Source organism: Oreochromis aureus, linkage group 16 (assembly GCF_013358895.1).
Source record: "Oreochromis aureus strain Israel breed Guangdong linkage group 16, ZZ_aureus, whole genome shotgun sequence".
Classification (NCBI taxonomy): domain Eukaryota; kingdom Metazoa; phylum Chordata; class Actinopteri; order Cichliformes; family Cichlidae; genus Oreochromis; species Oreochromis aureus.
Window position 1 is genome coordinate 24,474,917 of NC_052957.1, and position 15,293 is coordinate 24,490,209.

Here is a 15,293-nt window from a genome sequence, read left to right on the forward strand (position 1 = left end):
CTTGTACATATCACAGTTGGGGGGTTTCGTTCTACAAGTTCGTAATGATGTCATGTGAAAACGTGTGAAAAGAAACAGAAGTAAAACTCCTTTCCTTTCCTGAAGATGAATCACAATTTTATGTCTGTCAAACACATGCTGAGGAAACTGTATTTCAATAAAAATATATCATGAAACTGTATTTTTTTAATGGCAGGACATTAACATTTTCTGCATCAGATTTTTAGTAGAATGCACAATAAATGCTTTTTTGTAAAAGTGATTTTTCTGTAATCTGTACAGTAGATTTTTTTTTTTAAAGGAAAAACACATAAATACAGTAAAACACTATACACACACAGATACACACACAGATACATACACTACATACAGGAAGAGAAAAAAAAAAATCAGTTTTCCAACTAGAACAATAACAATAAAGTGAAGTTTAAATGCTTTCAGCAGTCACATTAAAACAAGCACACATTAAGCAATATGAAATGGAAATGTTTAACCAGTGCAGAGTTCAACCAGTACTAGCCACTATTGTTCTGTTTCATGTATGCACAAATGAGAGAGAACATTTTAGCTATGCTTCACACAATATTTTTGCAGGAAATGCAACTTTTTCTAGTATTGAATTGAATTCAAAATCCTGCTCCTAACATACAAGGTCTTAAATAATCAGGCCCCATCTTATCTTAATGACCTTATAGTACCATACCACCCCATTAGAGCACTCTCGCACTGCAGGCTTATTTAAAAGTAGAATGGGAGAGAGAGCCTTCAGTTTTCAGGCCCCTCTTTTCTTGAACCAGCTTCCAGTTTGGATTCGGGAGACAGACACTATCTCTACTTTTAAGAATAGGCTGAAAACTTTCCTTTTTGCTAAAGCATATAGTTAGGGCTGGATCAGGTGACCCTGAATCCTCCCTTAGTTATGCTGCAATAGACATAGGCTGCTGGGGGATTCCCATGATGCATTGAGTTTTTCCTTTTCAGTCACCTTTCTCACTCACTATGTGTTAATAGATCATACTTGTTATTAATCTCTGTCTCTCTTCCACAGCATGTCTTTATCCTGTCTTCCTTCTCTCACCCCAACCGGTCACAGCAGATGGCCCCGCCCCTCCCTGAGCCTGGTTCTGCCGGAGGTTTCGTCCCGTTAAAAGAGTTTTTCTTTCCCACTGTCACCAACGTGCTTGCTCATACATATGATTGTTGGGTTTTTCTCTGTATGTATTATTGTAGGATCTATTGTACAATATAAAGCACCTTGAGGTGACTGTTGTTGTGATTTGGCGCTATATAAATAAAATTGAATTGAATTGAATTGAACTCTATGTTTTTAAAAGTGCTATCCAAATAAAATGGATCAGTTACTTATTATTATTATTATTATTATTATTATTATTATTATTATTATTATTATAGGCATAGTTATATTTTAAGGGTTGTTTTTTCACTAAAGCTTAATACTTATTCTGAAAAGGATATATAAAAATGCTAATAAAATAACAATCATAGCCTAATTTGAAACATATGTACAAATCTAATTTTCAAACAAATTCAGCTGCTACAGTAGTTTTCACAGACCCACTTGAGAATAGCTTCACAGTCACCATCATTCCAGGAAGTTCCATTATATCTGATCATAGCACAGTTCTCTTTAGACAACTTGTTGTCAGGCTGGCCAGATGCCCAGTATCTGGTGAGTCAATAAAAAACAATATTAATATATTATAGTTGGATTTAAAACAACATGGGAAAAATGACTACTGATAGCATGTTTAACCCATTGTGAGCATTGTGAGTTATGGATACATGGACAACCCTCTTTCTCTAATAATAAATTGTTAAGTGGGTCTGTTTTTTTTTTCTATTATTCACCATAAAACCTTTAGTTAATATCAAGTTATATCCAAGTAAGTCCAAAACAGTCTCTAAGATTTTCAGTTCCTGGTGTCTTGGTTTATCAATGAAGTTCTTTTCTTGATGAAATAACTTCACCAAGGAAATACATAAATTAAAAAAAACATTACTTCTTTATTTATAAAACATAATATTTACTTAGTAAATACATATTATTTATAAAAATATTTATTTATTACAAATATATTGAATATGTTGGGTGAACTCGAAGACTTACTTCAGAGTCAGAGGCGATCCGTCTACCCATTTCCACGTTCCCTCTTGTTCTATGTCACTTAAACCAATCCAAGTGTTATACTGGGTAATTGAAACGATGAAGTTCTGTTAAACAAGCACACAAACATTTGTGTTATGACTCACTAGACTCTTTTTATTTCCTGTCCCTTTGGCTACAGATTCTCATCACCCTCATACCCAATGCCCTTTCAGTGTAATGGGGGAATTGTCATGATCCTGGGTCTGTAACCAAGTGTTTTGTGTTTTTGAATGATTAATAGTCGTTGACTTCATTGTTATTTATAGTTTCTAGTCTCTTGGTTTCTGTCTCTCTGCCTCCCCTTTGTTCCTTGTGTCACGTCTAGTCAAGTTATGTTTTCATGTCTGTTCTTCAGCGTTTCCAGTGTCATGTCCACGTCTCAGTCTGTCTCATGTTTGGTGTTTTATTTCGATAGTTCCTTGTTAAACTAGTCGAATGCTGACAGTCTTATTAAAAAAAAATTTGAACTGGGGAAAGTCACGTTCATAACAACGTGGGGTTTCATTAACAAACACAATATAACACATGCATGCACTTTGTACCTGTTCTTTAGGGCTATCTATGACCACCAAATCTGCTCCTTGGTCTGTGCAGTTTTTTCTAGCTGAATGCCAGGAGTCAGATCTTTCAGACAGGAGATAACAGCTACAACTGAACTTTCTCCATCCTGCAGGACATGTTGTCTCTGCAGAAACATCAAATAAGGAATATTAAAGATCAAGATGGAACATTCAGCAATGCTTTATTGGTCTCTGTTAATTAACTGAAATCTATATTTTATATCATCTCTATATAAAATACCTTGTGATCCTGACACTGCTATGCAGAGGAGAGGCAACAATGATGACAATGATTCATGTGAAACATATCCATGAAGATTAAAGTTTGCTTTCTTAAATTTCTGTCAATTCAGATATAATGAGAAAATATTCCCATCTATTGCTGGAAAAGGGAATCATTGAATTTCAGTGTAAAACCCTTTTACAAAGACACACAACAGACAAGGACTCACTCTGGTTGAACAAACTCTGCAGCCTCTCCAGCTCGTTGGTCATCTCAGTGAGGTTGGCCTTCAGCAGGTCTCTCTCCTCAGTCATAGAAGAAAGTTTGTTACTCCCTGCAGAGACATTTGCATTTAGAAGCTCTCTCTCCTCAGTTATTGAGGAAAGCTTTTTACCCATTGAGAGGTATTCAGGTGAATCTTGATGAGACACAAACGAACACTGTTGCTGATTTATTTTAAAGTTAAGCAAAATATTTTTGTGAGTAGTTAATGAAACATGTTAAAACAGGAAAGTCAATATAATACTATATATATATATATATATACACATATATATATATATATATATATATATATATATATATATATATATATATATATATATATATATATATATATATATATATATATATATATATATACATATATATATATATGTATGTATATAGGTCATTGTTGAATGCTACTACGTAAGTAACCCTCTCGGAAGGGATTACATGAAAAGGATGAGGGACCTATGGAATCTTCAATAACCTCAGTGTTCCATCATTCGGAAGAAGGGACTGCTCTCACAGCTAGGATTTATATATATATACATATATGTGTGTGTGTGTGTGTGTGTGTGTATACAACAAGACAAAAAAACAACAACAAAGCAACACAACACAACTCACAGTAGAAAGCAAGAGTGAGAAGTCCAGCCAGCAGCCCCAACGAGAGAATAACAACTAAATAAATGCTTCTCTTGCATCTCCTTGGACCTGAAAAGAAAAAACAAAAAACAAACTGTGTTTGTAGTAGGGGGAGGAGGGGAGGGGAGAGGAGAGTGTAATAACAGTAATAAAAGATTTACAAAATTTAAACTTTAAATTTTTGTAATTTCTTTCTTACCTGTGTGTTTTTTAATAGACGTCTTGTTTGCAGAGTCGACATTAATTTCCTCCATTGCATGAAAGGATGTAGCTTATTTCTGAGAGCTCAGCTCTGTGGAAGAGAAAGGTGTGTGTTGGGTCTGCGCTTCCACAGGCCCCGCTGGTTTAGAGACTTATTCCCGTTAACGAAGCAAGACGAACAGTGATCGATCGATTTTACTTGCTAGCAAGGGAAGGATCTCAGAGCAGCCCTTCTGCCCTCGGTGTCCGACCACTCCGAAGAACCAGCTTCCCCTGCAGCCTTTTATTTCTGTGACACACAGTTTCACGAACACCCGTTGTAAACACCCCCCCCTGGTTATAAAAGATAAGGCACTGGTTGTGTGTGTGTATGTATGTGCGTGTCTGTATGTATATTCATGTGCATGTGAGTGTGTGTGTGTTTGTTTTGGGGGGTGCGTTTGTGTGGCCTCCTGCTCACCAAAAGGGTCATAAAGGCAGGAGGTTTAATAAACAAGAAAACAGAACCCTCACATAGGATGTGCCGATAATAGGAGGGCAATAGAAACAAAGGAATGTCCTTGATCATATAGTTTGAACCAAGACTTACAAATTCAAGTACAATAATGGCAACACATAACAATTTGACTCTAACAGTGTGAGTCTCACAAACTTTCAGTTTATTTGTTTATTTCAAGTTCAGAGGAAGTCGCCTATGTAATATGTTGTTTGCGCAGCTGTGCTACCACTGAAACTAAAACTAAACCTTTTCTTGAGCTCCGACAGTCTCGGTTGTCGTGTCCTTGGGCAAGACACTTCACCAGTTGCCTACTGGTGGTGGTCAGAAAGGCCCAGTGGCGCCACTGTCCGGCACCCTCGCCTCTGTCAGTGCGCCCCAGGTGGCTGTGGCTACAATGTAGCTTGCCATCACCAGTGTGTGAATGGGTGGATAACTGAATGTGTAAAGCACTATTATCAGCTATTATCAGTTTGAATACATTACAGTTAAGCTTTAGTTTAATTTAGGCTTTTGTTTATTTTACTTTATTTCTCTTGTACTTATATTTATTCAATTCGATCGGGTCTATTTCTATTCCATTTCAACTCTTTTAGTCAATTTTTACCAACAAATTTTCACTTTGTGTGCTGCCTGTGTGTGTGTGTGTGTGTGTGTGTGTGTGTGTGTGTGTGTGTGTGTGTGTGTGTGTGTGTGTATCATTTCCTAACACCATATAAGGCATGGTTCCTTATCAAGCTTTTCAGTTGCCCTGTACAGGATGAGGTATGCTGAAAAAGTGAGTGAGCATCTTGCTGAACTATAAAAACAGGAACTTGCCATAGAAGTGTGAAATCGAAATGTGTAATGGAGAATTATAGCATGTTTGTACAAAGCTGAAAAATAAAGCTCCTACTCGTCTAACTCTTACTGCACAATGACAACCATATTAGGACACATAAAAGCAATGGTCACATGACTTTGTACAAATGACAATTAGGGCTGCCACGATTAGTCGACTAGTCACGATTACGTCGACTATTAAAATCGTCGACGACTAATTTAATAGTCGACGCGTCGTTTGAAGCTTTGTAAGATCCCAAAAGACGCAGGAATAAGTAGTAGTATTTAAGAGTGTAATAACGGACTGAAACAGAAGATGGCAGCACTGCATGTACAAGGATGCCAGCTGCCGTTAAACCCGAAGAAGAAGAAACTGTGTTCCAGAATTCATAGCGCGCCCAGCGCAGTTGTCAACAATGGCGGCAGCTAGTTAGTTTTAATATTACAATTATTATTCTTTCTGGGTCACAAAATAAACGTTTAACATATTTTCAGGTGTACATTTTACGTCCAATGGATGCATGATCTGATTAGTCGACTAATCGCAAAATAATCGGTGACTAGTCGACTATCAAAATAATCGTTTGTGGCAGCCCTAATGACAATCTTAAAATAATTAACTCTAATAGATAGGCTCCAACGTCCTTATGAACTCTCCTTCGTTATGTTTTCTGCTGAGGGCAGCGTGGCAAAATTATTTATACAATGGTGGCTGATTGGGAAATGACAAACAGGAGGGAACTGAGACACGAGTGAAAGAAATAACACAGATAAGAATAATCTTCAAATCAGGAGAAAACAGAAGAGGGAAGTGAAACTAACATGACAGAAAAATTTTTAACAGCAAAACACAAGGTCATTATGGAATAAAACAGACAAAGCTCAAACTTAATTTGTGAATTACAAATATGCCTAAAACTGTAAAACATGTGTCATTGTATCATTAAAAAACAAAACAAAACAAAACATAAAGTTGTTTGGTGCTTTTTCCAGATCCACTTAAGTTGAACATGGAAGATCATTCCAGGACTTTTTCTCATCATTTCTGAAATGAGCACAGTCTTCTTTTCCACCACCATCATCAGGTTGATGTTCTGCCCAGTACCTAGCAGGTGAGTAAAAACAATAACCTTCTTATTATTATTGAGAAAAAAATCCAGATGTTTGATGTTGGTGTGGTGGATTTCAAATTTCAAATTTTCCATCAACAGCTTTGATTAACTTTGAGAAGGTTGATAAACACACTAGGCTCAACGAACTTTAGGTAATGATGAAGATGAAAACCAAGTCAACCAGGTCATTAGTATACAATCTCTAAACATTTGGACTTTTTGGCTTAACCCACTGACCAGTGTGATTCTAAATGTAGAAATCTCTGTTGGAAGTTATAGACTGAACCAAATTGAAGACTTTCATTTCAGTGTTAATAGAGTATGTCAATGAAAAAATAACTGTAAATTCAGATAGGTGAGATCAGTAGCGGTTTTTGATACGGGCGACATGGGCGGTTGCCCAGGGCGGCATCGTGGTGGGGGGCAGCATCATGGGCATCGGAAAAAAAATAAGAATAAAAATGTGCTCGTACTCATGCTGCCCTGACATCAGGCCAGCGCATTTTGGGAATGGCATGGTGAAAACGTCTGTTTACGTTTGTTAGTCACTTGGCTATGATAGTAAACAGTAGACACTGATGTAGCTTACTGAATCTTTTGGACTGTGTTCAGACAAATATTAAGTTGTTGACTTGTCCTGTTCTCATTGTCTGATGAATTATAATGGCTGTTTGTAAGCCGTTTGCATATTATGCATACTCTCTCTCTCTTCGTGTGTGTATGTGTTTTTCTGGTGAAATTCAGTATGGTTCTGACAACAGTTTTATGTTAATGTACAATCCTTAATATGTTTTATGTGTGTGTAGGGGGGCTAAATTTACTAACCCAGCGCAAATTTGCGTAAAGACCTACTAGAATTACTGGCTTTTTTATTTTCTGGTGCAAGTCCCAAGGTGTTATTCACCCCTGCTGAGATTTTCACAGGTTGTGAGCTCGATTCTCCTCCTGGTTTTGTTGTGCAAACCACCCATTATCTTTGAGGCCTGGCACATTTGCATTTGTTCACTCAGAGTAGCTCAGATCCAAGGCAGGAGAAAAATCTGTGTTACAACCCTCAAAAATGCCTGCCGTATCTATACAAAATATCCCACACATTGACTGACCTGCAAATATGAAAGACACACATTCACAATATATGAAAACACAAGTCTTCTCTCCTCTGCCTGTTCATGTAAAAATAGCAAAAATTAAAAACAAACAAACAAAAAAAAACCCTAACCCTATAAGCAATAATGTGTCCCACTGGTGCCATTGTGGATTGCTGGTCAGAAAGATTTCTGGTGCCAGTAATCAAAGAGACAATGTCCCGAGATAGATTCATTTTAATCATGGAACACCTTCGATTTGATGACAAGGACACGCGGGCAGAACGGGTGAAAACAGAAAAATTTGCTGCAAAACAACGTTACTGGGCACGGTGAATAAAGTCTGGCGTGAACTTCCTCAACTTGCAAAAGACACTGCACAGCAAGAGGTATTCTCCACTTCAGTGCTTAGAAGTGGCAGTGTCTCCTTGACAACAAAACAAAACAAGACTGTGTGTGTTCTAAGTTCCATGCACCAAGACGTGACGATTGGTGACGGCAGAAAGAAGAAACGCCACATGATAACAGACTATAACCACATGAAGGTATGTGAATGTGTGTATAATTTACACCTGTGCTACAATTTTTCTGATGTGTGCTATACAGGCCTATAGAAAAAAGCACATATACTCATGACTCTCCCTCTCTCTGTTTTACAGATAAATTACAGGTTGCAATGAAATAAACTGAAAAGCAAATAACAGAAAATTATTGTAATTATTTTACGTGTAGTTTTTTTTTTTTTTGTTTGTTTTACTGTGTAAGAATATTCGACATTGCTATCAATACATTTTTTCATGTTTTCAAAAATGCCTCTCTGTGCAAAATGGGTTTAAAAAACATAACCAACTGTGGGATACTGTTTGTCTGTGATTTGGACAGCCCAGCGCATGCTTCCAATGCAGGGGAAACAAATTCTGTCGAGGATACCTACATTGGCACTACCATTATGCAGGTGAAGCCAAAGGCAAATATACTTCATCATATTTTCTAGTCTTTGTTTCAGTTTGGAAGCATATTCTGTGATGCTTCATTCTCTTCTTTGCGCTGTGTGGCTACCCTGTTAAAAAGCTAGCAGTGTCCAAGGACTCTTTTTTTTAACTCATACCGCCCCCGCAATGGCTCTGCCTCCCCCAGAGGGCACGCTCCCTACTTTGGGAACCACTGGGTTAAGGGAACTTTTGATAATGACAGTTAAACACCAACTCAGTTAACATTCAGGGTTCAGAGAAAGGAAATGTCCAACTGAATCAGCATTTTTGATGACCATGTGAAAAGAAACACAAGTCAAACTTTCTTTTTGTTCTGAAGAAGAACGAAACACTTACTTATTAAATAAAAGATCAGGGTCCATAACCACAAAGAGTAGTGCCTAGTCATGAAATTATAATGAAATTATAATTCATACATGTCATACATCAGTATAACAGTAGCTCTTTTGTTAATTTCCTATCCAGAGTCTCCTGTAGTAATGCCTTTTGGGCGCTCTTTATAATGATTAATCATCAGATATATAGGAAAAGGTATGAGCAGTGGGACCTCAGTTTATGTTTTCCTGAATTTTGTTTCTTTTTGATTTTTTTCACCACCAGAAAGCTGCACTTTAACTAAAGCTAAATACCTATTCAGAAAGGAATACATCTGAAAAAATTGAAAATAGAATACCTGTCCTTGTAAAATGTGTGTGCATATATTATGCATTACAGTATTCTTTCACAGAACCACTTCAGAGAAGTCCCACAAAGTGTTTTCATCTCTTCTAATAAGAACACAGTCCTCTTCAGCTCACTTTGGGTCTCCACCACCATTAACAGGCTGGCAACATGACCAGACCATTCAGACTGCTAACACACACTATCTAAACCTGGCATCTCGGTTATTCAGTCCTCGACCTTTGTATGTGTGTGTATAGCAGTTATTTTGTTTGGTTACATAGCTAATCATACTTTCATAGACAATTTTAAAAAATTGTATTTATTAAGGCATTTTAATTTAAGAGACCACTTTCAAATTGGAGAACATGTAAAACCAATGTACATTTTACAGCATATAATTTCTAAAGCTCCTTTCATATGACTGCTGAGGGTGCTAACCAACAATGAAACAGCCTAGAGGCAATACACATATCAATAATACAGCTGGATGCAAAAGCAAAAAGCTTGCCTTCCATGCATTTTTATGCAACAGCATAATAATGCATAAAAATGTACCTGCTATTCAGTCTTGTGCTTTGTGCTGCCTTCATCAATTGTTGCACAGCTCAATGACTACAGACTTTCAAATCTTTTACAGTTTTAAAATAAAACATTAATTCATAAAGTATTTCCTTATTTTTTCATGGGGAAATAATTTCTCATCACAGCTGGCTAACTGGAAAAGAAGTGTTAAAGGGGCTGTGGTGCTAAATTTAGGATCATCTTATGAAATAAACCAACATTACACATAAAAACAACACTGTCAAAGCAAATGACAAATTTTATTAAAATTGTTTCAATTATATACACTCTGACTGCATGTTATTTAGTCCAGTGGCGTTTTGATATCCACCGAACCACATTGAGCTCAGACTAAATGTGACTGCAGCCATTGTTCTCCAGAACACAAGACTTGAGATTTTATCTTTATTTATTCCTTAACAAGGGATTGATTTTTTTTTAATAAATTCAGAATACACATCTTTAACTTTAGATTAAAAAGGGTTGCACATTTGTAGCAACAGCAAAAAAAGAAAAAAAAAGTCACAGCTAAATTTGTACATACATTTCAGGCATTGTTCAATGAATTCAGGAAATGATATTGCATTATTCTGTTGTATGTTTTTCACAGATCCACTTTAGAGAAGCTGAACATGAAAGGTCATTCCATGATGCATCAGTTTGTACATGAACGCAGTCCTCTTCACCCCACTTTATCCGGTTGTTCTACTACCCAGTTCCTGACAAGTCAGTGAACAAGAGAATTATTATATTTTACAAAAGACTAGTTTGACTAAACCCACTGACAGCTCAGCCCACCAGTGAGCTTATTTCTGCATGAAACTATGCCTGCTGGAAATTGAGTAAAAGTAATAAATTCAATCAAAGTGTACGTTCCGAAAGTACATGCTATGAACTTCCAAACCAGTTTTCCTTGCTGAACATATTATCAGGTGGGTAGGAGAATTTATAAGGACTTTGGAAAACAGAAGAGCAGTGTGCTGAGAACCTGAACAACATTCTCTACTCTCCTTAACAAAGTCACTGGATGTCTGCCATGTTAAAATAACAATGTCCAGGAAATGACTACAAATCGCGCATATGATTTCACCACCATGATTTCCTAAACTGCTGTTTTACACAGAATTATTTTGTATGTCAAAATAATAAGGATTCTCCTCAAAATAGTTTAAATAAATATGTCATAAAATAATTAATTGAATTTGCCATTAATCATTAAAATCTAAAATAATTAATTAGTTAATACTGATTAATTTCATTTATAACACTTATTTCAAATTCTATCCACCCAAAGGCAGATTTTTAATAAATTGTTTAATGATGTACTCATTTAATTCATTTTGGCAATTGTGCCTCTCCACAATTTCTCAGGTCTGCTGATCCTTTTTATGAATATTTGGACGCTCTGTCTCTGTCAGGGGCTTCGGTTATCCTGCTGTCTCTCTTGCCCACCCAGTGTTTGTGTTTTTTGTTGCCTCAGGATCTTGGGCGGACTAATAACACCATGTGAGTGAAGTTGGCCCCCCCACCTTCTTCAAATCCAACAAAAGTGGTATCAAACGTTTGTGCTACGTTTGTGCTGCAAAAATTTTCGTTTGTGCTACTATCATTTTAAAGATATTAATAAAAATTTCTAGAGGTCATCAGAGGTCAACCAGCCCCCCCACATTAATTAAATCAAACAAAATGGGTGTCAATCAACTGTGCTACGTTTGTGCTGGTTTGTGCTGCTAAAATTTTCGTTTGTGCTGCTTCGGTTTTAAAGATATTAATGAAAAGGTAAAGGTCAAAAGGTCAACCAGCCCCCCCACATTACCCAAATCAAACAAAATTGATGTTAAACGTTTGTGCTACGTTTGTGCTGGTTTGTGCTGCAAAAATTTTTGTTTGTGCTGCTATCATTTTAAAGATATTAACAAAAATTTCTAGAGGTCAACAGAGGTCAACCAGCCCCCCCACATTAATGGAATCAAACAAAATTGATGTCAAACGTTTGTGCTGGTTTGTGCTGCAAAAATTTTTGTTTGTGCTGCTATCATTTTAAAAAATTTTAATAAAATAACGTCTTGATGCGTGCTTAATCATCCAGGTAAGTAAATCCCAAAAGGTTGAGTCTGTTCATCTGGACATTTTCAGTTGGAGAAACGTTTCGTCACTCATCCAAGTGACTTCTTCAGTCTCAGCTGACTGCAGGTTTCCCAGCTCTTATAAACAGTACATTTGCATAGTGAAGGAAACTAGCACCACTGAATGAACAATGTGCTGGGGGGTTAGTTCCATGATTGTTAGTATGCAAATTCTTATGACCATTGATCAAAGACAACTAATCAAAGCCTACTGATCAATGGCCATGAGTACCATTCACAGAAAGTGGGGAATGGCTACAATCACAGCATTGTAGGATGGCGAAAGATGTACCCTTGGGCCCCCCTTCTCGATTCAGAGATGGTCAGCATCCTGACAGCCCGATGGATGAAGCTGTCTCTCAGTCTGTGTGTTCTGGCCCGGAGGCTCTTCAGTATCCTTCGTGATGGCAGCAAACTGAAGACGCTGCTGAAGGGATGAGTGGAGTCACCTGTAATGGAGAGGACCTTCCAGATGAGGCAGGTGCAGCTGCTCTCACTACCCGTTGTCATTTTTCCTGCAGAACCCAGTGCAGGAGTCATACCACACAGTGATGCAGCTGGTGAGGATACTCTCAACTGTGCCTCTGTAGAAGGTGCTCATAATGGGGTTGAATCTCTTGTGCTTCTCAGTTTGCAGAGGAAGTAGAGTCGCTGTTGGTCTTCTCCACATTCAGGGACAGGTTGTTGTTGCTGTACCACTCTGCCAGAGGGTTAACTTCACCCCTGTAGTAGATCTCGTCGTAGGTCAGCAGAGTGAAGAGAAGGGGCTCAACACACATCCTTGGGGAGCCCCGTATTCAGTGTTCTTGGGTTGGAGGTGTTGCTGTCGAGCGTACTATCTGCTGTCTTCCTGTCAAGAAATCTAGCAGCCAGTTATACAGCAAGTGCTGATCCCCAGCAGATCCAGTTTGTGAATGAGTTGCTGGGGAATGATGATGCTGAAGGCTGAACTGAAGTCTATGAACAGCACTCTGACATATGAGTCTCTAGTGTTCAGATGTGTGAGGGCTGAGTAAGGGGCAGTTGAAATTCCATCATCGGTTGAGCGTTTTGACCGGCATGCGAACTCAAATGGATCCAGGTTGGGGGAAAGCGATAATTTGATTTGATGCATGACTAACCGTTCAAAGCACTTCATAATGATGGAGGTGAGTTTGACAGGACGGTAGTCCTTAAAGCAGGAGGTAGATGACTTCTTGGGCACAGTAATGATGGTGGAGGCTTTGAGGCATGTGGGAACGGTGGCCTGACCCTAGTGATGTGTTAAAGATGTCTGTGAAAACATTTGTGAGTTCCACAGCATAGTCCGTCAGTGCTCGTCCAAGGATGTTATCAGGACCTGGAGCTTTGCGTGTACTGATTTTGGCAAGGGATCTCCACACACTGTCTGGGGATTTGTTCACCACGGTCTGCAGAGTGGGCTTGTAGTCTGTGATGGTTTGTATTCCTTGCCACTGCCTCCAAGTATCTCAGCTGTCGCTGAAGCTTTGCTGTAGCTGATGCCACGTGACAGGTTTGCCCTTGCTGTTCTTTGGCTCACCTAATTCCCGGCTCTGAAGGCTTGCATTTTTCAACCTTAGGAGCATTTAAACCTGACCTGTGAGCCATGGTTTCTGATTGGCCCGGACAGTGATAGTCCTGGTGTCACGACCTGCAGGATCGGCAAGGTGCTGATCAGAATCTCTCCACTCCTAGCCCTCCTTCTCTTCTCTTTTTCCCTCTCTCTCCCCCTCTCTCCTTCTCTCCCCTGTTTTGCCGGAACTCATGGCGGCTTCACACCCTCGGTCCACGCCTTCCTGGATTGGGAACACCTGGGCCTCATCAGACCAGCTGGTATATTAGAAGGAGGAGATCAGCTGTTCAACGCTGGATTGTTGTGAAGGCTCTAGTCAGTACACGTCTAGCTCAAGTTTCCTGTGCCTCCGTCTCAGAGACTTAACGAGTGTTTCTTTGTTCCTAGATTCCCCAGACCCGTCCCCGTGTTTCCCCGTGTGGAGTGTGGAAGGAGTGACTGGTCGCTAGTGGAGAAGAGAGAGGTTGAACTGAGCGCGTGTGTGATTTCCCCGTTTTCCTGGAGCCCTGGACCCCTGCCCCTCACGTCTTGTATATAGCACTAACCCCACACTGTCTGTACATACACTTGGTGAAGATCTGTAAATAAACCGTCTCTGTTTAAACGCTACTCAGGAGTCCTGCGAGTGGATCCTCTAAGCAACCCGTGACACCTGGTCTCTGTGACATCATCGATGCATTTTGGGATGTAGGCAATGACAGTTTCTGTATACTCCTGAAAGTCTGTGGTGTTGTTGTGTGTGGCAGCCTGTGGTGGAAAAGCAGTCTTGCAGTGCCTCTGAGGACCCTTCTGGCCACACCTGTACCTGCTTACGAACTGGTTTGGTGACTTTGACCAGGGGCCTGTGGGAACCCATGGCACACCTAGGTTTCTGCCTGTAGTACTGACCCTTATGCAAAATAGGTGGAATTAAGACACAGTTCCAAAAGCAAACACAACTGATCAGTGCTGAGAGTGGTCCTGTTGCTGAGGTTGGGGTGATCCTGTAATCTCTTATGAACTACCTCCAACGCTTCTGTGACTGGGATGCAAGTGAAGACAGATGTAACATCTCTCTCACACTGTACATGTACTGTTTATAAAATTAGGGAAACATAACCTGCACAAACAAAATAATTTGCAGGACAAATGTTTGACATCAATTTTGTTCAATTTGAAGAAGGTAGGGGGGCCAACTTCACTCACATGTGTTTATAAGATCTGGGAAACCTGCAGTCAGCTGAGACTGAAGAAGTCACTTGGATGAGTGACGAAACGTTTCTCCAACTGAAAATGTCCAGATGAACAGAATCAACCTTTTGGGATTTACTTACCTGGATGATTAAGCACGCATCAAGACGTTATTTTATTAAAATTTTTAAAATGATAGCAGCACAAACAAAAATTTTTGCAGCACAAACCAGCACAAACGTAGCACAAACGTTTAACATCAATTTTGTTTGATTTGGGTAATGTGGGGGGGCTGGTTGACCTTTTGACCTTAACCTTTTCATTAATATCTTTAAAACAGAAGCAGCTCAAATGACAATTTTAGCAGCACAAACCAGCACAAACATAGCACAACTGATTGACACCAATTTTGTTTGATTCCATTAATATGGGGGGGCTGATTGACCTTTGATGACCTGTAGAAATTTTTATTAATATCTTTAAAATGATAGCAGCACAAACGAAAATTTTTGCAGCACAAACCAGCACAAACGTAGCACAAACGTTTGATACCACTTTTGTTGGATTTGGGTAATGTGGGGGGGCTGGTTGACCTTTTGACCTTTACATTTTCATTAATATCTTTAAAAC

The 15,293-nt window shown here is 38.9% G+C and overlaps 1 protein-coding gene across 1 annotated transcript; it reads right to left on the bottom strand.

Moving 5' to 3' along the window:
• Positions 1-1,548: 1,548 nt before the first annotated feature.
• Positions 1,549-4,365, bottom strand: LOC120433679 (CD209 antigen-like protein E). Its single transcript, XM_039600368.1, has 6 exons — positions 4,062-4,365; positions 3,845-3,931; positions 3,180-3,284; positions 2,710-2,852; positions 2,129-2,232; positions 1,549-1,687 (listed from the first exon to the last, which is right to left on the bottom strand). Exons 1-6 carry the CDS (start codon positions 4,114-4,116, stop codon positions 1,549-1,551), a joined length of 633 nt encoding a protein of 210 aa, XP_039456302.1. The 5' UTR covers positions 4,117-4,365.
• Positions 4,366-15,293: the final 10,928 nt, after the last annotated feature.